Source organism: Diadema antillarum, unplaced genomic scaffold (genome assembly GCF_040938485.1).
Source record: "Diadema antillarum isolate AM-2024a unplaced genomic scaffold, OU_Dant_1.0 seq00000299_RagTag, whole genome shotgun sequence".
NCBI lineage: Eukaryota > Metazoa > Echinodermata > Echinoidea > Diadematoida > Diadematidae > Diadema > Diadema antillarum.
This window is the reverse complement of record NW_027271322.1, coordinates 51,379-79,300: the sequence shown is the minus strand read 5'-3', so window position 1 is coordinate 79,300 and position 27,922 is coordinate 51,379. Positions and strand designations below refer to the sequence as shown.

Below are 27,922 nucleotides of genomic sequence, written 5' to 3'. Positions count from 1 at the left end.
AAGGAGGGCAGAGTAAAATCAATTGGATTCTCACTATGCCCTAAATTACAGATCAAATTTTGTCCTGGTATCGAAAGATATTGATATCACTGTCGAAGTTACATTATAGCAACACTATTTTGTGAGAGACAAAAAAAAAATGATAACAAAGCTATTTTGGAAAAATAAACCATAGACAATTCAAATACACAGAATATTGACCATAAGATGAATACCCACAAGTATGTGGAGTTGGGTTCCAAAATTCTTTCCAAACTTGTGTGTTTGCATTCACTTGAAAACATACTATTACACTGCATCTTCTTGCTCTTTGTTTCAGTATTTGAAGGACAAGTTCATCTTCATAGACATGTGGGTTGAGTGAATGCAGCAGTAATAGTAGAACACATCAGTGAGAGTTTGAGCAAAATCGGACAATCCATTAAAAAGTTATGAATTTTTGAAGTTTCTGCTCAGTCACAGCTGGGTGAGAAGACTACTATAGCTTGTGATGTCACATGTGTACAACGATATAAAGAAAGAATAAAGAAAATTCAACATATTTTCACTTTTCTCGCATAACATAAGATTACAGAACACTCGACATCTCTCTTTCAGAAGGCAGGGGGAATAACATCAGCAACAAGTCAAAGAAATGTGCATTTTATTCAAAAAGTAAAGTTTTGTGAAATTCTCTTTTTATTTTCCTTATGTCATTGTACGCATGTGACATCATACACTGTGGTAGTCTTCTCATTCAGCAGTGACTGCAGAGATAACTGTACTTTAAGAATTCATAACTTTGGAACGGATTGTCCGATTTTCCTCAAACTCGCACTGATGTGTTCTACTAATATTGCTGCATTCACTCAACCCACATGTCTATGAAGGTGAACTTGTCCTTTATAGGCATAATTTACCATTTACAGATGAAATAAAAACCCAGCATTAACGCTTCAAAATTATTCTAATATGTGAGTTATTGATAGAAACAACCATTGTAAAAATTTGAATCCGTATAATCACTGTTAAGTGTTGTTAAATACACAAAATGTGAACAATAGTTATAATAAAAATGTTTCCAGACTTTTAATACCGTCTACAGTTATGGTTTATTGAGAAAAACACTGATATCTCCTTATATTTTAGGCTTTATTGCGAAAATTTTATATGGTAGGACGTTTTGTGATACAACAGACCTACACATATCATATGCATCAAATGTGATATCTTGAACATTTTTGAAATCACTGCTCCCAAAGGTAAACTGAACCTTTAATTTCAGTGAATCTATGCTATATGATCGCTGCTGTTATTCATTTTAGTCCAATGCACAGTTCACACAGATATTTGATATCAAAAGTTAATTTTACAGGAAGCACTATTTTTGGTGGACTTTGGCTGACAAAATCAGGCAAAGAAACAGATATATCACTTTTTGTTCTGTACATTGTACATGTATTTGATATCAAACACTTGGTAGCAACGGCAAGTCAGTCTGGATATTGGTTTGTTCCACTCCAAACATGGAAGGGTTACCGAACTGTCATACGAAACAACAGACTTCTCCTTGTGCAGTGAGTAGGGTCCTTGACTATTATGTAATGCCCTGACAACCAGGGTACATGCGTTTTTGTTCTTGGGTCCATGGGGGAGGGTAAGCAAAGATGCACAAGGGATCAGCATTAGGCTATTGTTGCTCCCAGGTTGCTTGTAAGGTTTGTTTCTAAAAGGAGAGTTTTAATAGGTTACATCTCTAATGGATCAAGGACAGACTTGGTATTAAAAGCACAGGAGTTCTAATTGCCTACAGATACATTGTAGTCTGATCCCATGGCTGTATTAGAAATTTTACCTTTTACCTTCAATACCAGAAATCTTACTGTACCTTTCCAAATGAGCAGTGCTGCTTCTCCACTAAAAATGTGGCAATGATAGGACACACCAAGGCATTTGACTGCCTATGATTTTGCCTTTGATTACCGAACAGGTTTTTTTTTTTTTTCAAGTTTTGTTTTGCCTTATTTTCTTTTTCTTTTTTTTCACACAGGCGAACAAGGTATGTTTTATTTCAGCAATCAGAAAAAATAAAATAAACTTGAAGGATCTTTGATGCAGCCATGGTACACTACTCTCTTGGGCAAGATTTCCACTCCCTGAAGCAGTCCTGGTCAGCACTACAATAGCTAGGTTCACACAATGGCCTGAATTCATGAAGGTGGTACAAATGAAACCATGGTTTAAACCATGGACAAAAACCAAGGAGCACCAAGTGTCGCACAGAATATTTTGTTAAAGAAATTATCATTTCGTGGACGAAATGTTCATTTAGTTACAAAATGTTGTCATTTCGTTACAAAATAATAATTTCATTGATGAAATGACTGATTTCGTAATGAAGCATTCCATGTGACACTTGGCGCTCCATGGTTTTTGTCCATGGTTTAAACCATGGTTTCATTTGTACCACCTTCGTGAATTCGGGCCAATGTGTCTAATTATTGAGATTTTTTACACTATTATAAGTTGTAAACTTTGTTGATTAGCTTGTTGTTTTATATGTCACACATCCACATGACACATAATCGTTAAGATTAATACTTTCAAGCGAGAGTCCCTCTTGTTGCGATGACACAGTAGTGCACAACTCGCACTGGAGGTTAACCCAGAAGTTGAGGGAGAACAGGGTTCACACAGAAGTCATGCTAACTTTTCAGCTTGCTCAGTTGCTGACTATTGTGTCTACAAGACACTAAACTATGAGTGGGGACCTTGTGGTTCATGAAAGAGTTTCACCATGAGATGTCTTGTGGTTCTAGTCATGGACTAATATTGCAGATTTCTAAACCTTCAAATACAGGTCTACAAGGTGCTAGACTACAAGCTTACATCAAAGTGTAAAAGTTCAAGTTACTCTTTAGGATTACAAAGGTTGTGTGAACCTAACTAATGTAAATATTAAAAAAAAAATCAACAACAACAACAAAACAAATCTTCCAGCAAGTGACCATAGAACTGCAGCCATATTTACTAGGTAGACCCACAACCTCTTTTGGGTCTGAAGTCAAGCTTTTCACCATAGGACCATGACATCTAGTACAACCCCTAGTATAAAAGATGTAATTAATAATTTCAGTTGATATCCTAATTGTCAATGTGCAGTCTCCCTCTCTCTTAACCTGATTGACACCTAACTTTCTTTGCTATTTTACTTGACTAGCATTGTCAATCTTTGTTTCCTTGTGACCCAAATTCGTGCTTCACTTCCTACACACTAAAATGTGCCTGAATAACAGACTTGGTGGATTATCTGTGTCCACCCTCCCTTTCTTCTCCTTCCCTCAAGTTATTCTGAGGTCTAATCTCAGGGATTAGAGGAATTCTAGAGACCAGTTGGGTGAATAGAGCCCTAAATGGGTCATTACCACATACTAGGTACTCTCTTTCCAAATTAGAGGATTAGAAGGTATGGATTGTGTTCACTCTGGCTTCATCCCATTATGTACCACACACTGTACCTCAATGGTTTTCCCTGATCAAACTGTTCCAACTATCTTCAGTGTTCTGAGAATGATGTTGCCTTATTGACATAAATAACGTCCATGAAGATAACACTTGACATTTTGTATGTTTTCAAAATCTGCTTTTGTTATCATCTTTACTTTTTCATAAGGCTATAAAAACAACTTTGTTAAACCATGAAATAAGAGGCATTTTCCTACAGAGTATCTAGTAAGTAACATAATTTTTTTCTTGATTTCAACTCCTCCCCCCCCCCCCTTTCTTATGTCTACTACATGCAGTAAAATCCTGAAAGAAAATAGGACTTTGGTTGCTTTTGAGGCACACTGCAATCTCATAAATTATACTGATTTGGTCGATTAAAGTTATTGGCTCATGATGCATCTGCAAACCAGGAGAAAATGACTCAAAAACCATCTCCTGTGCTATGGAACTATCCAAAAGGTAAACCAGATTTGCTGTGGACATCGATCAACAGTTGTCTGAAAAATCACATCAAGTTCATTGTCTACACACTTGAAATCATTGATACCTACATACAATTGTATACTTTCAGAAATGGATTCAGATCGACGAACAGAGACCGAAGATATGATACCTCAGCTAGTTCAGTGCTTCCTTTAGCAGCAATGAGAAGGCCAGAAAGGACAGGATAATTTTATACAGGTACAACTGTACACTATATAGGCTGTAAAGGTGTATAACTTGCATCAGCCAGGATTTGGCCTTACTGTACAGTGATGCCCTGGTATTCTACCGGGCACAATGAGGAGTGAATGCCAACTGTGACAGCCTGATCATACAATCTTCGTGGTCAATACTCTATTGTGCACTGACAAGTAGGTCTACTCAATGGTCACTTGGTTCAAATAGAGAATGCATTGTCAATTTTATTGGACTGCAGATTGCGATTGATTGATTGTATTAATAGTGACAAACACCTCCCAGAGTAAGCTTTGCATGGAATGAATTCACATGTAATCCTGGAGGATTCACAGAAGCACTGCCTGCCGTTCAGTTTAGTTACCTGTTATACCGGTAGCATTTGTTGATCTGTACATTTGTAATTCATCATCCAGATTGTAGGTACAGTATCTTTGCCATTCCAAACCAGTCCCATCACACTTAATTTTTCTTGCATGGAGAATAGTTTTTAAGCTACTGGAGTGCCATGTGACTTCTAAAAACTTATGCTTACAGCTACAAGTAAGGTAGATAAATTGTTCATGCCTATCATAAACACACTATTAGCAAGTCACCTATGTACTTCTACTTACCACCTGCCTCATGCATTTGATAAAACCAGAGCATGTTTTAGCATTATCAACAGACAAGTCACTGAAATTCTTTGTTTGTCTTTCATGATCTCAACTAAGACACACCAGGTCATCTACATACAATGTATGTGTTCACTTAAGGTTTAAAATTAAAGACAGAAATTGCCCTTAAAAGTACAAAAACATCACCTATCAACTTTTGGTCATGGCATTTCATGAATGCAAGCTACAACTGTATGAGGTAATCACATTTTTCCAAGTATCCATACAAATGCTGGTATGTACCTTCTGTGTTCTCCAGCAGTGTTTTGTTTTCGAAATCAACCATACTGGTATGGTCGACAAGTATTCACATAGGTGGCTATTAAAAATGAAATAGCCAGTATTTCAAGTACCGGTATCAAAATGTGTACCTTTAAATCAAAACTGCACTAGATTGTAAGGGGATATTACACTTCTCAAGTATAACCTTGACAGGTAACGATTCTTGTTCTGACATATTTCAGTGAAAAAGTAAATTTATGTTTGTGCCAAGTATCCATAGTACGAGTAGCAACATTGTATGCTGGTACCACTTTCTATGGAGTACACACACCATGTTCTTATGGGATATTTTGTTTTTCTAACTTGGCCATGCTGCACAAAATTCAGCCGGTTTCCATGGTATCAAAATGTCTGTCAATCAAAACTACACACTTCATTGTATCATTCATGAGGTAAAATCAGGCATATTTTACAATTTTGACAGTTATCAATGATTTCTGTTCTACTATACACTGCACAAATTCAAATGATGACACAAATGGGTGCATCCATATCATCATCAGCAGTGTCTGGAAATGCCTTGAATTGGAAAAAAAAAAAGGGACACAGCAACACCAGAGCTGGGCATTTCATCATTTTGTCAGATATTTTTTCAGACAAATTTGCTCTCAGCCAATCAGATTGTGTGGATTTCTGTACTTAAAACAGTTTATCAGAAGAAAAAAAAATATGTGACTAACATTGTAGTGATAAAATGCCCCCAAGGGCATGAACATACGAAGAGAAATGTTTGTTAATTCCCAAGGTGAATTTGGTTAGACAAATAGAAATCTAAGGGAGGGGGGGGGGGGGGATTGGGAAGTATCAGGGGTAACACTAGACAGAAAGATCCGCCTGTCCTGAGGAGTCTTTTATTTTGTTGACGTTTGCGATGATCCGTGAAGCCAGACGCAGTCTCCGCGGAATATATCCCCGACAACCAAATACAGACTGATCTTTCGGTCAAGGGTAACACTAACAACTTAGGATTATTCTCATCAGACATAACAAGATTGCATTATGTCACTAGTCCTCAATATGGGCATAAATGTGTTACTTAGAATAGACTCTTGTACACAATTTTTGCTTGATTCATGCATATTTCTACAATTTACAGGTTGCATAATCTCCACTCCCATTCTGGGCCACCTAAAGATTCCTTTGCCCACATAAACTCAAGTTCAAGTGGCCCAGTTGGCCACCTGAAAAAAAAAAAAAAAAAAGATAAGAAGTTATGGGCAATTACCGGTAAGTCCTGCTAATGTCAGACACTTTCTGCAGAATAAAAAGAAAAACTCATCGCAGCTCTGGATTAACCTTTCCGTATAGGGATCTGTGATTTGGAGATGTGCTTGCACGTTCTAACACAATTAGTAAACAATAATGGGAATTTCACACTGAATCTCTGGTCTAGTACACTTTATAGCCTCTATGAGTACTAGTAGAAATTGCCTCTGTCACTGTTTTTGTTTAGGATGGGGAGACAATCCCTGTTTAATATGTATGTTATGTAGATCTATGTCTACTTATTTTTATTGCACAGACTAATTGAAAAACAGCCGTGGCTGGCTGATGTTAGTACATGATTAGAATGGATGGATGGATGGATGGATGGATGGATGGATGGATGGATGGATGGATGGATGGATGGACGGACGGACGGACGGACGGACGGACGGACGGACGGACGGACGGACGGACGGACGGACGGACGGACGGACGAACGAACGAACGAACGAACGAACGAACGAATGAATGAATAAGAATCGGTTCCAGATCTACTTCTGGCAAGTTCTGCTCTACTTTTGGAGTTCTAAAATCTAACTCGGTTAACGATTCTGTATTAATTACACAATTCTGTATTAATTACAATTTATGGACAAACCTTCATAGTGACAGTTGACCGACTTGTCTGCGTCTCCGCTTCAATGCTAATAGTTCCTCGACGGTCCATGCGGCCATGAATCATGCTAACAGTTCCTCCCCCCGATGAACTCGTACCCTCCAAGGCGGCCTCGGTACCGCCGCCGCCGGCGGACCGGACCTGAAGATGCTGGTGTTGGCCAAAAGAAGACGGCCGCGGTGAATTCGAGTCGTCAGAATCTCGACAGTATACAACTCCACTCTGAGAAACAGTAATGCTGGGCGCACAGCCCATGGCAGATCACGACACGCAGTTTTCTGTGATTTGTGGTGACCACAACGCCAGGAATCTCGGCAATGAAGAATACCCGAAGATTACTCGATGAAGTCTGCACATATACTGTCCGGTCATAAATGATGGGGATTCATGACGATAATAATCGTGGATCATTTCATCTCCTCCGCAAGTGTATCGGCATGTTGTAGCCTATAATTCCACCCCAGTACATGATCAGCTAACAAACAACAGCTGTTGGCAATTTCCACTTGTTCTTCTTCAAGAAACTAGCCGACTGAATCTACTCCTACGTAAATAATCTCCTAAAAAGTAGGCTCCCTACCGTTGTTTTTTAGCGCGGTGGCGCGGCGTATGGTATACGGTAAAATGTTCCTTGCCTGTTATTGCACGCAAACGGGACATCTACTACACTCGAGTACTCGCAAGATCCGATCTCCCTCCTTCAATATTCCTCGCATGCATGTAGCGCACAGTAGCGACGCGACGCCGTGCGATTGTGTGTTGGAGGTAGCCGCGGATAATGCTGCGCTGCTTGCAGTCCGATCAGTTCCCGTCCGATAGCCGAGATCATCGACGGTCATTACTGGAGCCACGGAGAGCGAACCGAGGCGCACGCACGCACGCGCACGGCGTGAAGAGAATTTCGTGAATGATGAAAACAGGGAGGTTCTTCCACCTCCCTGATGAAAATGAGCATTTTCTCATCAGGCTCTGTCGACGATCTTCTCTCGGCCTAAGCAACATATTCCTTTCGAAGAACATTACATTTGGCTCACCAACTTACCCTAAGACTTTTTTCCTGCAGAGATGATCGTATTAGTGTCTCCTTTTGTACGCGTGGAAGGGGGGGGGATGATGTTTTTGTGTGTGTCTCTTGTAAAGTTATCTGTACGTCTCTCCATTTTCTTTATTTCTTTTTCTTTTTTGGTTGGGACTATTTCTAGGCAAACAGTGTTGCTTCTAATTTTTTTAAATCTTTTTCTCCATCATTTTCCTATTATAACTACTCTTTCCTAGCATCTTCTTGATTTTTCTTGTCCTTTTATTTTTCCTCTTTTCCTTCTTTCTTTTCTCTTTTCTTCCTGCTTTTGTATCCTCTTTTTCTGCAAGCCATCCTAAGGCCAGTATAAAAAAAGAAAATCACAATGTCGACTCACTTTTCAAGGCCTCGAATGAAACTGAAAATACAACAGTACTCCTATCTTTTTAATTGCAGTTGGCAACTGTGTGTCATTGTTTGCAATAAGAAGTTCTAATGTACCCTTGAAATTTGTCAGTTATTTGTCTCAAGGGGCCTTAGTTTCTGTTCTTTCCATTCATTTTGAGATAACAAAATTTTGATAATTTGTAGATTTGCTTGATCATTTTTGTGCACATTTCAGAAGTGCGAAAAGTGTATTGATACTTTCCCTGATAACTTTTATTTGCGGAAATAAATGTAAATAACTAATATGTTTATCGCAAAATGTTCAATAAAAAACAAACAAACAAACAAGAAACAACCACACACTAACGATCGTAAACAAACGAGCGACTTTTGAATAATGGTATACAGGCAAACCTTTAGGCTTGGATTGTATACAGCGAAAAAAAAATATGTATCGCCAACAATGTTATGTAGGCCCTCATGAATTATAATATGCACTATCGGTCAGAATTTTGTGTTTTTATTTTTATTTTCTTATTTTATGTTATCTTTTTCTGTTAGATTCGCCGAGTCATTGTCATGGATAATGAGGGATTTGCTACCAGTAGGTAATATCCGGACATCGTTCATACTTGACATAATCCGGCGTTCAAGAATATTGAGCGACGACCGTGGGTTACGGATGGAATGAACGCATTTATATTAATATCAGAAGTCTTTCCTGGTTGCGTGCCACGGGTTGCGTGTACGGCTGTACTACTGCAATCAGGCAGTCCCCGAGGTAAAAAACAACAACTAACTTTTGTTATCATAAGAACTGATGACAAACCCAATGCTCGGATACCAGCTGGAGCCGACAATGACTGATATAATATATTTTTTTTCTTTTCATCATCTATCGCATAATGAGGCTGCGGCAGCTGCTGTCGAGAGGGCGATTTGTATGTGTGTGTGTGTGTCTGTGTGTGTCACAGAACTAGTTCTGTGGTGTGTGTGTGTGTGTGTATGTGTGCGTGTGCGTGTGTGTGGGCGCGCGTGTGTGGGTCAGTGTTTTGCGAGCTGTGGGGTTTGAAGCCTGAGTTTGAAGAACTATTTTTTTTCCTGTCTGTATGGCTGTCTGAGAGTTTTAAAATGCAAGACATTCTTTTCTTTGTTTTGTCATATGAAAGTGCTCATTAACATCCATCTGAAGGCATATCATTAACATTTTGCTTTATAAAGCGAACATCAAGTCTTTTGTTCAATGGCTTCATAAAATAACATGAAATGAAACAAAACAGAATGGTAGGAGAGTAATCACACACTTGCTCATTTTAAGAAAGATATGGAACCTGCTGTGTTTTGCATCATTTCAAATCTTTTCGCGAAACAAATATGATTTAAGGGACTGTACAATATACTGGTTTAGGTGTGGATTCATGTTTTGAACATTCCTAAGTGAGATAATAAGAAACCTCTTATGAAAATATGAAAGAGCGTGTAATTTTAAGAAGGATTCAACGTTGTTTGTTTGGGTTTTTTGATGAAAATTGGTTTTCAAATGGCTGAGATATCCCAAAAAGTGATAACAATAAAAGACTACAAGCCACGCCTTTTATTAGGATCTCTTTGTCTCACCTTGTTTTTGGATATCCCAGCCATTTCAAAACCGATTTTCATCAAATAAACTTTGATACCCCTTAGAATTGCACGCTCTTTGACATCTCATAGAGTGGTTTCTGAATATCTCACAAAGCTTAATCCTCACCTCGAGCAGAACTGTACACACCCTTTAAAGTTAACACAGTCATATTATATGTCTTTAAAATGCAAAACTGTCTATTTCATTTTGTATCAAACATTGTTACAGATGCCTAAAATGTGAATTGTCAAAGCAATGCGTGTACATCGAGAGACACAAGAGTGAACATGATTGCGTCATTACTTCCTCATTTTGCATCCTATATACAGCATGTGCGTTGATATTTTGTCTACACGTGAATCTGGCACGCAACTCACAAGCATTGATACTGAAGAAACAAGGTCTGTAGTCACTAGCATCATTCGCATCGAAATGTACTGCCTTCTTTGAAGACCATTTTTTAAAACTTGTTAATTTGCCGGTCTCTTCAAACCTCGAGAAACACTACCAGTATATAGAAGGCATACTCGTATCAGAGAGGGGTGGCTCTTCCATCTCCCTGCTCGTATCTTAGTGATAGATGGTGGAGTGCAGACGTAGATGGCGCTATAGCACATTGCCATCCAGCGCACATGTAAGAGTTCTGTGATCCAGCGCCTTCACGTCGCCATCAAAGAGATAGAGATAGAGATCATAACTGGCCGCCAAGATCAAGAATCTCTGTCATAATCATACACGTCATTGCTTTCTATTCGCGGTGATGGAGCAAGGGAATAGAGGTGATTTATTTTTTCTTTTCTTTTGGTTTTATTTCATGCAAGCTTTTATATAACAATTTCTCGTCAGGCTTTTGATTTTCCCTTCAAACATGTATTTTCGATCTAATGAATACAGTAACTATGCTTCAAATGATTTCTTGGTGAAAACTTCTGCAACTTTTCCACTTAGTTGAACTATATCAATAAAAAATAAGCAAGGAAGTTTGGGATATTTCAGATTTGGACAAAATTTACCAAATGTAAAGTTAATTGAAAAAGTTCAGCATGAACAATTTTTTTTTTATTACACCGAAATGTCTATTTTTATACAATGGGTCATGGGAGTAATGAAATGATGCATTCCTTGATAATAATAAAGGGTCCGATATTGGCAGTAGCCAAGGGCCACTAAAAATAAATGTCAGACCACCAAATTTATCTTTTGACTGCCTAATTGGGCAAGTAATATATTATTCTGACTGGGTCAGTTAGGGATGAATTACATCCGTGACAAAGGGGGGGGGGGGGGGCCACAAAATTTGGATTTTGAATAAAAACCAAGGCAATTGGTATTTAATGCATTCCTCTGTAATTACAGTGACTTTACTATGTACATGAATATATATATATATATATATATATATATATATATATATATATATATATATATATATATATATATGTATATATGAAGTTTGTTTGCAAAAACCGATAAGTCCATATTTATCAAATGGAGATATTTGCGATTAAAGGTCAAGAAAAATAAAGAGAATAATAAGAAAATTTCTGCTTCTTTTGACCATAACTTCAAAAATGAAACTTTATATGTAGTGACCAATATATCATTTAAAAGGTATTATTTTGTACTTTATGACAGAAACCGTACTTCAAAATCTTCAAAAATGGACTTATCGGTTTTTGCAAACAAACTCTTCATATATATGTATATATATTAAGCAAGCTCTTCATATTTTATATACATAAATATGCATAGACATATATGTATAAACATATACATGTATGTGTGTGTGTCTGTGTGTATGTATGTTTGTGTGTGAATGGAATTTGAATGCAAAAACAGACAAATGTATTCATGTAACAATTTGAGATATTTTAGATTATAAAGCTGCTGAAAAAACAAAGAAATTGATAATTAAAACTTTAGTTATATCTTCCAAATAATTCTTTGTTATGTAAGGAGTGCAGTATTATTGAAAAGATTTTATTTTTCTTTATCTGATGACCTGACTTTCAAGCATTGAAAATGGGGTTTATCTGTTGTTGCATTCACAACTCTTTATATAATGATGGGGGAAAGCAAGGGATATAGCAAATATAAACACCACATCATTTTCATACTTGTCAAAGTTGGTGACACCACATTTACTTCTGTGACTATTGCTTCATTCTTATTTCCCACGAGGACTTATAGGCTTAGGGTTAAGGTTGTGATAGAATTATTGGTTTAGTTTGATGTGAAGATTAGGATTACGTTTGGGTTATGTTTATAGGTAGGTATTATATTTGACTCGGTGTGCAGATATTTAATGGAAGCAATTGTATGGAACTGCCAAACTCTCCTCCTGTATCACCTTCACATCCTCATCATCACAATCATCATCATCATCATCATCATCATCATCATCATCATCATCATCATCATTATCATCATCATCACAGTCACCACCATTGCAATCACCATCACAATCAAAATCATAATTATCATTATCACAATCATCATCACAATCATCATCATCATCACCATCATCATCATCATCATCATCATCATCATCATCATCATCACAACCATTATTCTTTTAAACACAATCTATAAAAAAAAAATCATAAAATTGTAATTGTATATGTGTAGTATATTGAAAGCTGTAAAGCTGCTTTATCATATTGTCATTTGAAAACCAAGAGGGGAGGTGTTTTATATGATGTTAAAAGGGCTGGCGCAATGTTTTCAAAAGTGGGGGGAGGGCAGTCTATACTTCTGGTGCCACTTCCAGGTTTCATCAGCCCCCTGGCTGTGCCTGCCTGGATAATGCACTTCAGGGTGCTACTATAGACTGATGGTATTTTTGTAAAGTAAATCCTAGCCATCATGGTGAAAGAAACCAGCTGAAAGTACCAATATTGTGTAGTTTGTCATTATAGCAAATCAACTATCATAATCATCATCTTCAACAGTGTATATTTTAACCATCATCATCATTACCACATCGGTACCAGCACAAGAAGAGTCCTCTCCACACAGCCATGGACAACACCCTTAAAACAAGGACAACTGCAAACGGTGCCTCACTTCACACAGAGCAATTACTACGGATAGGTATCATAATATTACCTTCTGGTTCTGAACAACCCACAGACAGACAAACCCAGAATGGACATCCATAAGCACTGCTTTGCATTGTAATTTATTCATATTCTGATTATATATATCTATTTCAAGTTTGCTATACTTTCTTTTGTATACCATTTCCACCAATTGAATTGACAAGATGTTTATTTCAAAATGCTAAAAACATATCAGCATATTCATCGCAAGCTTTATCATATGCAATTGTATATGAGACAAAGACTATACAAGTAGAATTTTAACCAAAGGTTAGATGGCATTATTGAAAAATAAAATAGTAATATGTTACATCAAAAAGAAAGAAGCAAAGTTAAATTGAAAAAAAGAGTAAGGCATCATATGAGCAAAGGGTATACCTTTGCCTCTCGACAAAACATTTCTTGTGTACAGCCTTGCATTATGAAACTACTGTTAGAAAAGTAACATCAAACAATTATACAGCAGACAACTGCAGATAAACCTATGTACGTACTTGTCTTTTTTTTTTTACAGTTATGTGTGATTCAACACATATTAAATTGGGGGAAAGGGCACTTAAAAGCAGCTAAGGTGACCTAACATTTAAGAAAATTTGTAAAAATGAGCTACACATTCAGAATGCATTACAAGGATTTTGAAATCAGCCTAGTAAAAAACAAGTTACATTGTGTACATGCAGTGACTACTTCAGTTTAAAAAACTAGTGAAATTACAATGGAAGAGAAACAATGACAGAGTAGGTAATGATAGAGACATCCCATCGAGCCTGAGTACAAATATTTACCCCAAAACCTGAGTAGAGTGTACAGCTAACACAAAACTGCTACAATTCACCGAGGGTACAAATTGCAGAAATGTTTTCATCATTGAGCTAAGGAATCTAAAGATGTAGTTCAAGTTAGCGTCTGAGCCATCACAATTCAAATATGCAGCTTGCTGAAAAAAATGAAAATACAGTTTTGAGAGGAAGACTAGCTGTCAAAGAATCTATTCTGAGGTCAAGAGAAACACCTGGCTTTCTTTCTCAAGTCCACTTACAAATTTCTGTCCTTAAAAGAGAAAATCATGGATTTCAGAGTAAGCAAAACAAAGACAAACCTAACGCTTGGTATCTCTGACTGGAACATTCGATAGTACTGTACAGTCAAACCTGCCTTAGCGGCCACCTGTCTATAGCGGCCACCTGTCTATAGCGGCCACTGAAAAATCCCCCCGAGAGTAAAGCCATGTTAAAGACCCTGTGTATAGCGGCCACCTGTCTAACGCGGCCAGCGGCCACAAATTTTGTTTCCCGTGGTAGATTTTAACCTGTCTATAGCGGCCAAAAACCTGATGGAGCCGTAGCCGAGCCGATAATTCAGCGTGTTTTTCTGCTTTTTAGCCGTGCCAGTCATTCCTGGGCAACGTTCAGTGATCGCCATCGTTGCATTCATCACTTATTCAGTCCCAATAATGCACTAGTGTTAAGTTTTCTTCATGACTGTGCACATGCTACGGTACTGTGCAACAATTTCACAAACACCGGCATTGTTTTATGCATGATACACACGTGTGCATACGTACACACATACATGTACATGTAAGTGTTTATAGATGTATACAACGATGATACATGTACATGTAGGCAATGTACACAAAGTTGGATTACCTGTCTATAGCGGCCACCTGTCTATAACGGCCACTTTTTCCGTATCCCTTGGGTGGCCGCTATAGACAGGTTTGACTGTACTATGATCATGACTATCCTCTTCAAGACCACAATGAAACTATTCTTTGACTCCAGCTAGGCTGATGAATGAGTGGTGGAAGCCATTATTCAAATTGACATCAGCATCCATTTATCATCACAGTATATGTTAGTGTATATATGGATTCAATGACAATGGGTGCATGTTGCCATGGTAACATGGTAAACAAAAGGGTAACCAAAAATTAATAACCTGTATATGCACCTCACAGAGACACTTTCTGATATTTTTTTTTTCAACACAAGCAGTTATTTTAGTCTGTGCACACAGTCAATCACACCTATATGTGTGTGCTATATGTTTTTATCAAATCTGGAAAGACAACAAGCATTGTGCCTTCTGTTATGCAGATCATTTCTTTCTTTCCCTTTTCATTGGGTGCACTCATACAGCAATTCATTGGTACATTGACAAGATCCATGTATCATAATGTCCAATGTAGATATGGTGCATGTATTAAACATGATGAGTCGCTTGGTTCAAATTTCTGTGGAAAATTAATTAAAGAGTGGACTGTGCCTGTACTTCTATTGCACAATTTTCATTTGGCTAACAAAATAATAATGATAATAATAATAATAAAAAAATTGATCAAAATTTCTCAGTATATTATCAGTTGACCCAAGATAGCTTTCAAAATGTGCAAATTAGTCAATATCATTACATAATCTTCGTTCGGCTAAGGAAAAGGCTAACATATACCAACTGTTACTTAAAGTGGTATATCAACTAATTTTAAATATATCTCGGAATAAACTGTGATCATGTACTACACAGACCACATTTCAAATACAACAGGCTGCAATTCAGTGACTGCAAGGCTGGCTAGAGCTCTTTGTACATATATACATGATGAAAAAATACGGGAAAACACAGAAAAATCATACATCACATTGCATGATACCCATGCCTAAAAGACTATATGTACAGCTTTGGCAAAGTTCAGGAATTTCCACATTAGCTGAATTCATGACCATCTTTATGCCAGCATTTGTTGGTCTATATTCAGCTGCTGTGGTGGCGTCTTCATCACTCTTGTCAGTGTTCCATTCAGCTGGTTTTTCATCCAGATCTCATGGCCACGATTGTCCAGCTCTGTAAATTTGAAGCCATGGCCTTGCAGGTTGACCGCAGGGCACGGAGTGAAATCCTTGGGGATGTAGTCCGTCTTGTAGTTTGTGCGGTCATCGAAGGGTTCCGAGCTCAGGTTAGCCGTGTTTCCTGGAGCCATGCTCTTGGCAGGATGTGCATGCTTTGCCACATAGTTGGTCTTGTAGTGGGAATAGCCCTCGAAAGGTACTGAAGGACGCTCATACGGCCTCTGGGAGGGGTCTCCTCGACGGAATGGCATGCTCTCCCACTTGCGGAAATCCTGCTTGTAGTTGGTTCTGTCGTCAAAGGGGACATCTCTCCCTGGCTTGCCAGAGGGGGGTCTGACAGGGCTGGGTGGCTTGATCTTGTGGGCAGGATATGCAAGGGTGTGGGTGGTCATCAAGTCCATGTTACCTCCCGGCTTCACCCAAGCCTCAGGCACATGCTGATATGGCCGCTCCATGTCCCACTTCTGGTAGGACTGCCTGAAGGTAGTGTTATCCTCAAAGGGATGGTCGGACCTGAGGGGGGTGTTGCTGGGCTTGCAGCTCTCTGGCACATAGCCATGCTTGGCAGTGAAGTCACGCTGGAATGTGGATAGGCCATCAAACTTGTGTGGGTTCTTCTTGTACTGCGGCTTGGCGGGGACAAACTTGGGCTGCGTATCGTGGGGGATGTAGGTCATGCGGTGGCAGGTCTTGTCGTCAAATGGTGATGTGGACACTTTGGCTGTATCGTCAGGCTTCATGCTGCCCCTCATCTCTGCCCTCTTGGCAGGGAAGTCACGTGTGAATGTGGACAAGCCATCAAAGGCGGCACTAGATGGGATGTAGGCGTGGTGGTCTTTCAGCTTTTCCTTTGGTGGTAACTCCCACTTCCTGTAATCATCTGCAATAGATGAATGAATCTCATTAATGACTGACACATGGTACTTAATTCAAAATAAGGAAATGTCCATCAACAATTCCTCCAAAGAGAATCCTATCAGACATTCTACTTTTGAGCATACCTATGCATTTCCATCACGAACAACTTATTATCAATATTTCTTCCTACACCCTATTCATAATCTTTAATAACAGACTTACTTTCTCAGCCTACTTACATACCAAATATAGGACCAAGCCCTCTAAAATGTTTTCCAATAAATCCTGATTGCCATGACATTGCCTTTCTGAATCATGCAGTCATTTGTACATTGTGATAGTGTGTATTCGCTACTTGGCAAAGGGTATTTATTGCATATCTCATGCTTTGCAGAATATGATCCTTTAATACAAGATGGCATCCACCGTCATTAGATTATACCAGTATTAAATGTTACAAATTATAATCAGAGAAATATTGATTACCATAGCTTAAAAATACATAAATAGTGTATACAAAAGTTGATCAGGTGCTAGTGCAATTCTGTAACTAATCTAATGACTTATTTACACTGTGAGAGTATGTTCACGTAAGCTGAGAAATTAAACTGATTCACAAATGGTTTTCAGGCGCTGAGTATACAAAATCGAATTTGGCAAGACTACATAATGATTTTAGTATGATACATCTTAAGGCCGAGAACTTACCAACATAGGTGGGCGTTCCCCTGAAGGCCCCTGGAGACACAGACCTGGTGTGGTTGCCACGGAAACTCTTGGGCGGTTCTATCTTTCGCTGGGGGAAGTCCTTGGTGTAGGAGGTCAAGAGGTCAATGTCCCCTTCCTTGGGTTTGTACTGCTCAGGGACGTGCATTGGAGGGCGACACAGTTCATGAGGAATGAAATCGAGTCTGTGAGAACACAAGCAAGAAAAATGAATGCTTATTCAACTTTAGGAACATTAATATTTCATTAAATTCACTTCCTAAGCTCCCTTTCACCAGCTAAATGTGGAATTGTTTCCCCCTGAATCTTGCCATCCGGAATCACAAATGAATCTCTAGACAATCATTTCTGTTCCTTCAAATCGCCGGGTCATCTTTTCTTTCATCCATATACTGAACCCATCTATCTATCATATATCACACTGTATCAATCCCACCAGACATTTCGTCTTTTTTTTAAATGTCCATTAAAGGGACTGTACAGTTCTGGTTGAGGCGAGGATTGAGCTTTTAACGTTTTGTGAGATATTCAGAAACCACTCTATGAGTTGTTAAAGAGCACTCATTTCTAAGGGGTATCAAATGTTTATTTGATGAAAAACAGTTTTGAAACGGCTGAGATATCCACAAACGAGGTGAAACTAAGAGATCCTAATAAAAGGCGTGGCCTGTCGCCTTCTATTATTATCACTTTTTTTTTTATATCTAAGCCATTTGAAAACCAATTTTCATCAAATAAATGTTTAATCCTTCTTAAAATTACATGCTCTTTCATATCTCATGAGGTTTCTCATTATCTCATTTAGGAATGTTATAAACCTGAATCCCCACCTCAACCAGTACTGTACAGTCCCTTTAAAGTTTTCTCTTCATTGATATCATAAATACCAAGTAAACCAGTGAACATAGCTATACATCCTTCTTTTACCTGTTGGTAGTGGCATCAGAAAGTGGATCTCCACTCTTCATCATCTGAGGCTTTGGCTTGAAGTTCTCCCGCATCCCGTTGCCAGGATACGCCTTGTACTTGTTGGCATACTCTGAGATCACGCATGGCCCCTTGGCTCTGGTGGTCACTTTTGGTCTGTGGGGACAGCGGTGCCTCCTGCAAGAGAAAGAAATGTTTGACCAGTGTAAGTGGAATAAAGCTTGTACTGTGCCAGCAAATGAATGTGCAAGCTTTCATGTACATTAAGCACGGTAAGTGTACAAATAGTGCAGAGATATTACGATCTGCTAAAGTATCGCCTATTTTCATGTGCTGGATCTCTCAATTTCTGTGCATGTGTTTGCCTCATAGGTAGTATGTGTGACATGACATTAGGTTTGTGGCTGCAAATGCTTTAAAAAACACCATGACAAAGTTTCAGTTTAAGTTGATAATTCATGACATGATATTGCATATCTTGAGCCCCTTCAATTGTATAAATGTGAACTGGTTGCATGAAATCATTTGCAGAGCTCTGAAAATAATGTGTCAATTCTATGATTGCATTGGCATGTAATGTACGTTCTGGAGATCATAAACATCACTTTAAAATATGGGCTGTCTGAATGGTTTAGCTAAAAACACTCACATGAGATGTCTAAAAAGAGTTTTGGTAGATCATGATGATTCAAATACATCAGGATATGAAATAATCTGTTTAAAGTTGCAAATATATCACTGCAATGTACAGCACTGCTCAGTTGCCAATGGTACACATTATGAGCATACACTCCAATATACATTGCGCCTTTTGATCTTTGTATAGAAGCCTCTATAAAGCAATACTATCATGTACCATCGATACAACCACAGAAAAAAAGAGTATTATCAGGCATGTTTACACACTAATAACTGTCCATCAAGACGTTTGGTTCTCTTATCTGATAAACATCTGTTCCCTCTATTGTTTACGCACACTACATATAGTTACTGCCAAGTTCGACTATCAAATGCAACGCATTGATTGATCTACCTATCAACGCGATACACATTTCATGCGTCACTGACACTGCATAGAGACGGCGAACACTACCATTCATCGGAGCTCTCTTCCAGTGTGGCTGGCAACTGTGTACATGTAACTATGGCGACCGCACAGCTCGTACGCTGTCTGCAAACATGAGGTGCTGGAAGTGTATTATTTAATTTCAACTTTGCCATTGAATGTGGATATGATTGCACTGTCATTATGCTGGTACCTGCTCTATGGCTACAAACAAGCAAACTCTGTTAGCAAACAATTTGCACAGGGTTTTTTTTTTTTAATCCCACTGAATTGAACAATGTATAAAGGGTGGACGAATCAATAGATGTCTTGGACATTTAACTAAAGTAATTACCATTAAACATACTAGATTTCCCTTCACATTTGCATGCCCTTCATGAGATATTGAGTGTTTAGTTGCCATGTTTGTGAGATTTCAGAGTCTATCTCATTTGGTCCCATTTTAACAGACAATTCAACACACAAGTCATGAAGACAATTTGGAATAAGTGATTTCTAATGTCATGAATGACAAAGAAAAAAAAACCCCTCATGATAACACATAAATAATGATATCAAAGGACATGTTATATGTTCAACATACAGACAACCAGAACATCAATGAACAAAACAAAGGAAAAAAAAATCAAACCTACCAAGCCACTGAACCTTGAGCTATCAATGTGTTTGTTCATAATCTTTTCATGCTAATCTAATAGGCTTTTAAACAAGCTTGGCTTCTGTTATGCCAACAAAAGTCTATTGATCAAAGTTTTCGCGGTCTCTGATCCCCTCACTGCTTGGGTCGATAGGCGGTCCTTTCTGAATGTGAGGTGCTTTTGTGAAGAGCGGGTCTATTGTTACTAGTACCGACAAGTGACAAACAATGACCTACAGTGTGTGTGTGTGTATTAAAAGTGGCTCAAGGCAACCAGCGGTATGGCTTCCTCCAAACATGCTGCAGCAGAGAGCTGCCGATCAGACACATCGCTTCATTACCAAGCAGTATAAATTTCATTTCCTCTATGAGGTACAACTAAACATGTGTTTTCCACAGTCTGTACGAGTTTCTCTCAGAAATATACTGTAACTAGTGTACTGCTGACTCCCATTCCAATGGTCATTTAAAAGACATCACTTTTATGTATGAGGAATTCTTTCACAAGAATTTGTAAATATTCTTCAAGAAATAGCTAATTCATCAAGGTTAAACAATCGATCAAGGCTGTCTTAAAACCTATCATGAACCATGGACAATGAAATTGTGGGTGGGACATAGTTTTATCAGAAAGTAGGCAACATAATTAACTCACATCTGAAGCTTTCTCTGGGGGAGGCTTTTGTATTATTTATAACATCTGCACTACATGCAACTGAAGTACAACATGCCAGTTGCTAAGGCAAATATGAATACTTACATGATCTGAATTTAGATTCACATGGTTGCTGTTCAGCATGTAAACATGATATGTGCATCTTTCTTATTATGAAAATTTACCATAAGGAAAGGTGATACAATGAAATGTAAGTAGACTACCAGTTATAAATGTAATATATTTTGCATGAGTTATAAATATAATCACAGGAAATACTATCAACTTTCAGGACATCAACTTTAAATTGTTCAGTATGATTTTTGTAAAAACTTCACTGACAAAATGTTTTCAGAGCATTGAGACCAACGAAGTATCGATGAATTTTAAGAGGGCACAGAGACAAGAGATGTACCAGCCCCCCCCCCCCCCCAAAAAAGACATTTTGGACAAGGTGAAGTGAATTTAAAGTGAGATATTTCCACCATCATTCATTAAAAAACAATGATAAGATTGATTAAGCATAGTATGCAGAGAAGGCACATACAGTATCAGTACATTATGTATCTCCTTTCCTCCTGTGCCTTCTTTTTTCTTTCTCTCTCTCCATTTGAGTGCTTATCCTCTATCCATGCTGTAAACACGCATATTTCAGGCGAATAAATGTTTCACAATTCTAGGACGGGTACATTTGTGAGCAGTTTTATCCACAAATTAAAAACCACAGCAGAGGGATGAAGAAAGAAGTTTCATTTCTGATTAAGAATGTAAGTTAGCAATGTATTTTCCCATTTTGTAGGCAACATATATACTGTGCATTCATGTTATACCTGGTGGTGGTAGTACAACTGTATTAGGTGTGGTGTCAGTTAACCGCAGCAGCGACCCCATACGGACAAATACGTACACACTGTGTTACAGCGCCCCGCGACGGGGTTAGGTGTCAGTCAGTGTTTTCACAAAATTTGCCAACAAATGAATTACTGTGACGGTACATATACAGCATCCATCTCTATCCATCTTTCTACCCATCTCCTAATACATGTATTAAAATATATACATGCAGGCATAAAACAAAAGTAGAAAGATTATCAAAATCCAAGATCTACAAGTAAAAACTTTTAAAGTTTAAATAATACACATAAACAATCGATTCAAATCCAGAATTTAAGCTATATTTGTGAATCATCAGTGTACCTTGTAGATTAGAGATTACTCACATCCTATCACATTCACTGAGTTATGACTGAAATAGATCTAATCTGTGAGGAGAAGTTCTCTAAAGTTGATGCATGTCATCTTACCCGCACGTGCATATCTCGCATATACACCGCCGTGTCATGGTGAAAGATCGTATTTGGATGTTGCGCCGCGTCTACTTCCGATCCTTCAGTGCTCCGTTGACTCACGAAGATATTTTCCAAAATAGAGAGATATGTTAACCCCTGACGACGATTTTCAAATGTAGTGGGAGAAAGTTGTTTGTTTGACGAATGGTAAAATACAGTCACATCACTTCCTTACTTGCTGAAACCCACTTACGAAGAACACAAACACTGGTATTGGTAGCAATTTCTCCGCACCTGCTACACATGCACTGCGCATTCAGAACTCCAAGCGAGCGAAACGTAGCGAAGGTAACTCAGCCCGGCGGCGTTGTTTGGTACGTTGTCAAGCAACACCGGTGGGCTTCATTGCTCAGTCGCCGAGCGTGTCGGTAGACGCGCAGTGTGATGATAAGATAGCGTGCGAATCCGTGGCTCGAATGTTTACTCGCTGTGTGTGACACGATCCAGGACTCGTCCACTCACAGCACTAGTACCGCCCCCCCCCCCCCCCCCCCCCACATACACACACACGTACACACGTACACACAAAACATGCAGGCAGCTACATTATTTACTGGGGAAGCAAGATTGCAGAGACTCCAACTCTCCCGTTTTTGACGGGAGATCTCCCGCCGAAAGCCCATTTTTGCACAAACTCCCGTTCTCCCGTTTGAGATTTGATTTCTCCCGCCCTGGCTCTGTGTCTCCCGGTTGAAAGGATTTCTTACTTATTTCTATCGTATGTTGAAAAAATAAGCCTTAGATAGCACCAGAGAACAACTAGAATCCTAGGAACTTCGCGCTTCTCACACATCAACTTGGAGTCTCCCGTTTGCTAGGGGTTTCGGGCGGGAGAATCTCCAGATCAGAAGGTGCTTGGGGTTGGAGTCTCTGAGATTGAGGGAGTAAGATCAAGTATTATGTTCCTATTCTAAAGCCACAAACTAAATAAATACAAACCTTAATACTGTTGTTATACTTACAAAAATCTAAAATGTGTCAAATATGTGAAATGCTAATTTCTAGTACTATACTAGTAGTAGGCCTACTCGTTTTAAATAAGGTACGTTTGTTAAGGTCTTAAAGTGTAACCCGGTCTTAAAGTGTAACTCGGTGCCTAGGCTTCTGAAAATGTGTCTCGCATAGAGCGCCACCTGTGGTTTTGGATAAGTTTATAGGCCAGTTCTTTCTGTCGTCTGCTCACACACCATCCGTGGTTTTGAGTACGTTATCAGCCAGTTCTTTCCGTCTTCCGCTCGCTTGCTATAAGAATTGCACTTTGAAAGTTTCGAAAATGAATTGCAGAGTATTGTTATTGTGGTGTTTGTTCCTGTTTACATCGCTATTTGAGTGTCAGTGTCAACCGCGTCCAGGCAGAAAATCAGATGATGATGGCGAAGAAAGGCTCGGCGAATGGCAAGAAGATGGACAGTCATTTGCGTGTCGAGGCAGTGGTGATCCTGGCATTCCAGCTGCAGTATTTCAAATCCAACCTACTCGGCGTTAGCATTCCAGACTCATTTTTTTTTTTACTTGTTGTAGTAGTGTGTGGTGATATAAAAAGCAATGGATTGTATACATAGGACTATAATCATATCGATGATTGTTCAACTTGAGTTGTTTTCAGTTGCCAAATAACCTCTGTGACTTGGAAGTCATTCTGACTGGGACTGTAACAAGTCTCCCAATCTTGCCATTTCTGATGCATACATGCATGTATTATGTTAATTACATTCCAGCTATTCCGCTGCCAGTTGACCTATTCAGCATTCTGGTATTCCAAGCTGTATAGTATTGTATTTGTTGTAGTATATGTGTGACGGTATCTAAATAAACTAATAATCTCTACACATTCTGTGATCGTCAAAATTTACAATGTAAGTTGCATTCCGTTGCCAAAGTATCCTCTATGAAAAGTTTTCTATTTAAACATTTGTTGAATATCTATTTTGAAGAGTCATTGTACCTGGGAGTGTGACAAGGTTTCAATCTTGCCATTTCTATAGTCATTTATTTCACGATTTCACGGGTATTTCAGCTTTTTATCAGCAAGTATTTGTTTATCCATATAATTCCTTTTTTTATTTGATGCATTAGTGTGCAAAATATTGCATATAAATGTTCACTGTTACCATTAGACACAAGCAAATTCGGAATTTGTAATAGGCTGGGTTTTTGCTCTTTTTGTTCTCAGTGTCTTAATAAATATTCGCTAAAGATATTTTCTCAGCTTTTGAGTAATCATAATGGAATCTTACACATTACAGCCTTTGAGGGCAGATTTAGAAACATATACTATGCATTGCATTGTCGAAAAGGGCATTATCAGTGATGGCATATGACGCAATACTGTCGATGTGTAATTCAAAAGAATAGTGTGGCGATCCTCCCCTCCCAAACAATGCTCAGGAGGGGACTGTGAAATGGGCTCCATCACATACGTGTGTGCAATGTTCCCTTTAACTATCAAAGTAGATTATTGCACACTGTATAACGTACATATGGTCACTCTGGGGTGACCAACCTTATTTATGTATGATGCACGTCATGTCAAGATACATTTTAATATTGTATTGCTCGGAAAGGATTTGGTATACTGTGCAGTGTGTATAAGCGACTGTCAGCAGAATCACGTTATATTTTTATAGCTTACCAACTCATTTATATCAGAACTTTTATGTTTGCTATGGTTTTAGAATAGAAAAAGTATATTTATTTTGCATGCCTATATTTCAACGTGTCATAGATAAAGAAATATTATAATTTTCTTCCCTACTTAGAAGATTCCATCATTATATGAAGTGCGTTTATTTCTTAAGAGGCGTTATAGATGAAGGGGTGGATGACAGAATGAGATGACGGATTAAATAGCACTGAAAGGGGGGGGGGGGTGGAATGACAGGTATGTGTGCAAACCATCATACTGGCAACCTCAATTTAAGAAGTGATAATTGCCATTTTCACAATTTGGTTTGGTAGCTAATCTATGTATAACTTGATATGTGAGTGTCTCGTGTCAGTGTGCTGTTAACGCGTGATGCGCGAGTGTCTTGTATGACTTTAAGCAGCAATATGATACTTGTAGATGTTAAAACCTCTACAATAGTATTTGATATACCAAGCAACTTTTCCTTATCATAGTGACTTGTAAAATGTTTGTACACTAATTAATAATATCACAATAGGGGTGATCATTTCTGTATGCAGCATATTTTGTGGGGTGTTTTCGAGAACAATCATGTGCAATAAACCGCACATTATACGTGGAGCAGATACCAATGTAGGCCTACACGTCAGGTCCGATGTGAGCAGTTCTTGTCATATCATTTATTGTTGTTTCTGTTTGGTATAATATAATTGGGATTCTGGCGTGGGGAAATGCTTCTAAAAACCTTATCGATTCGTTATTTCTTGTACAAAAACGCACTGTTAGAATTGTTAACCACACTGGATATTTATCCCACACGAATGAACTTTTTGTTAGTAATAAAATTTTGAAAATTCCCGAGTTATTTTATTACAACGTCGGCCTGTTTATGTTTCAATTTTCAACTGGCCAATTACCAGACGTATTTTCCCAAATGTTTACAAGAAATTATACAGTTCATGATTATCCAACTCGTCAACGTTACGCATATCACCTTCCACGTACCCGAACAATTTTCGCAAAAAAAAACCCATTATGTTCGCTGGCCCCAAATATTGGAACGAACTCCCTATGGAACTTGTAAGTTGTACCACAGTAACCTCATTCAAACGAAAACTGAAGCAATATCTTCTAAGCAGCTACATTGTACGGCATGCATAGTGTATAGTTCTTGTTGCTCTTTACATGTTACCCCTTGTCTATCCCACCTTAGTCCGGCGGGATCCTAACCATGAACACTATTTTTGAACAGTCTGCCTGTTGCGCTGTTCATGCACCTATTGTTCCACTCGGTTATCGAAATTCTCGCGCGTGACAGCTGTCGGTTACTATGGTCACACGGAATGCTTGGTTTTAGGACCCATGCTGGAACGTTACTCCTGAGCTTTTGGTATTGTTTACATTCACGACAAATCTCATTAGTCCACCTTCTACTTATGTATTTATGACATACAGTTACGCCATTTTCTATACTCTGCAACACACTCCTTGAATCTCTGCAGTTGTTGTTCACTGCTGCAACATGTGACCTTTCTGTTTTCTGTATTTTTGTTTTGTTTGTTTTAATCGGTTTCCCCAGATATAGTTAGTCTTAAAAAAAATCCGTACTTTAAACTTCCCCTAATCTGATTACTCACGGGACCTACGGCTGTACAAGCTAATGCTTTTACGCAGGCCCCATCATATTTTTTCGCATTGTGACCACAGTTTAATTCGCATGCATACAGACCCCGTGTTTATACCAAATCAAACTTCTGTACATTCTGATGAAGTCTCATCTAAATTATGTTTTGTATAATTTTCGTATTTATATACTTTATTGTGATATATGTGAGAAATATGAAAATAAATTGAAATGAAATGAAATAAAAAAATGTATCAACAAACACCTTCGAAAACATACTTATTTGTTCACCATTAATAACCCACAAGCGCTTTGGGCCTTGTGGGAAAAGCGCACTATAAATAATAATAATAATAAAAATAATAATAATAGTGATAATGATAATAATAATAAAAATAATAATAGTGATAATGATAATAATAATAAAAATAATAATAGTGATAATGATAATAATAATAATGGCTAACTTTGCAAATGAGAAATAAGGAAATCATCAAGAAAGAAAGCAGAGATATGATAAAAAGAAAAGTGACAGCATGGGGAATGAAGTTTGCATTTCCAGATAAAATTGTGGATTTTACCATACAAGCAGTAGATACCTCACCGATCAGAAAAAAAGAAAGACAATACAAATGATGAAATCACTTTCCTTCGCTGCATCAGTGGCCACCATCTGGGGTTTCAAAGTGAAAAACCACAGAGGACCTTCCTCATCTTGGGATGTAAAACAGTCAGGAATGTGCTATAGGCAAAAATTGAGCAAATAAAAGTCCACCAAAAAAAAAAAAAAAAAAGAGTTACAAGCCAGCAAAACCGTTACATTGTTTATGTAACAATACAGTGTTAGGTGTTGAATTACTCTGGGGATGCTACCTGCCATGTAAATTAAAAATCTTTTCAATAAGATGTACAAAATTTGAACATTACGCCGCCGTCCTCCTCCCCCCCCCCCCCCCATCTGACATTTAATAGCAAATAAAAAGAAATCATTCATACATTCACCTTCTAATATAGCATTGTAACAGCTCTGTTACTTCTGGTTCTGGAGAAGATTTGGGTGTATTTTGTTCAAACAATCCCGTATGTTGAGGTCTTTGGATTTGGTGCCCCTTCAAACAAAGTGGGATTCCTTTGCCCAGGGATGCTATCTCCCAAATTTAAGTTTAGTTGAGATGTATATGTCATAATTATCATTTTCAAGAAGATGCTGGAAATGTGAAAATTCCACCTCCCCCTACCATGGACACGCCTGGATACCGCCATAATCTATAACATGAAGCTTCTAACTTAACTATACTATTTGCCTAGCTCTATCATTTGGTTCTTATTATTGAAGAAGGTATACAAAAAAACCCCCACAATTTCTTATGTAATTATTTGCACATTAATTTAGGTAATGCAATATATTTTGATAATAGAATTATTGTGCACATTCATTCTTTTTTCCCTTTAAATCATGTACATAATTAGTAATCTGATATTTTCTGAGATTTC

General features: G+C 38.2%; 2 protein-coding genes across 2 annotated transcripts in view; both read right to left on the bottom strand.

The window, feature by feature from the left end:
• LOC139730239 (high affinity cAMP-specific and IBMX-insensitive 3',5'-cyclic phosphodiesterase 8B-like) overlaps nucleotides 1-7,589 on the bottom strand; it is a 101,065-nt gene extending 93,476 nt beyond the window's left edge. The window contains exon 1 of the mRNA XM_071641125.1: nucleotides 6,967-7,589. Coding sequence (XP_071497226.1) covers nucleotides 6,967-7,239 — 273 coding nt within the window. The 5' untranslated portion in view covers nucleotides 7,240-7,589. The remainder of the gene's footprint in view (nucleotides 1-6,966) is intronic.
• A 7,963-nt stretch (nucleotides 7,590-15,552) lies between these two features.
• Nucleotides 15,553-22,394, bottom strand: LOC139730238 (stabilizer of axonemal microtubules 2-like). The gene is made up of 4 exons (XM_071641124.1): nucleotides 22,134-22,394; nucleotides 18,472-18,648; nucleotides 17,527-17,729; nucleotides 15,553-16,840 (listed from the first exon to the last, which is right to left on the bottom strand). The coding sequence occupies exons 1-4, from the start codon at nucleotides 22,169-22,171 to the stop codon at nucleotides 15,840-15,842; spliced, it is 1,419 nt and encodes a 472-aa protein (XP_071497225.1). The 5' UTR covers nucleotides 22,172-22,394; the 3' UTR covers nucleotides 15,553-15,839.
• Nucleotides 22,395-27,922: the final 5,528 nt, after the last annotated feature.

Bases quoted from the DNA above. Each gene is read 5' to 3' on its own strand.
- LOC139730238 (XM_071641124.1), bottom strand. From the start codon at position 22,171: ATGACACGGCGGTGTATATGCGAGATATGCACGTGCGG. The intron at 18,649-22,133 runs GTAAGATGACAT...TTTCTCTTGCAG, and splicing joins TGCGAGATATGCACGTGCGG to GAGGCACCGCTGTCCCCACA. The intron at 17,730-18,471 runs GTAAAAGAAGGA...GTGTTCTCACAG, and splicing joins TCTGATGCCACTACCAACAG to ACTCGATTTCATTCCTCATG.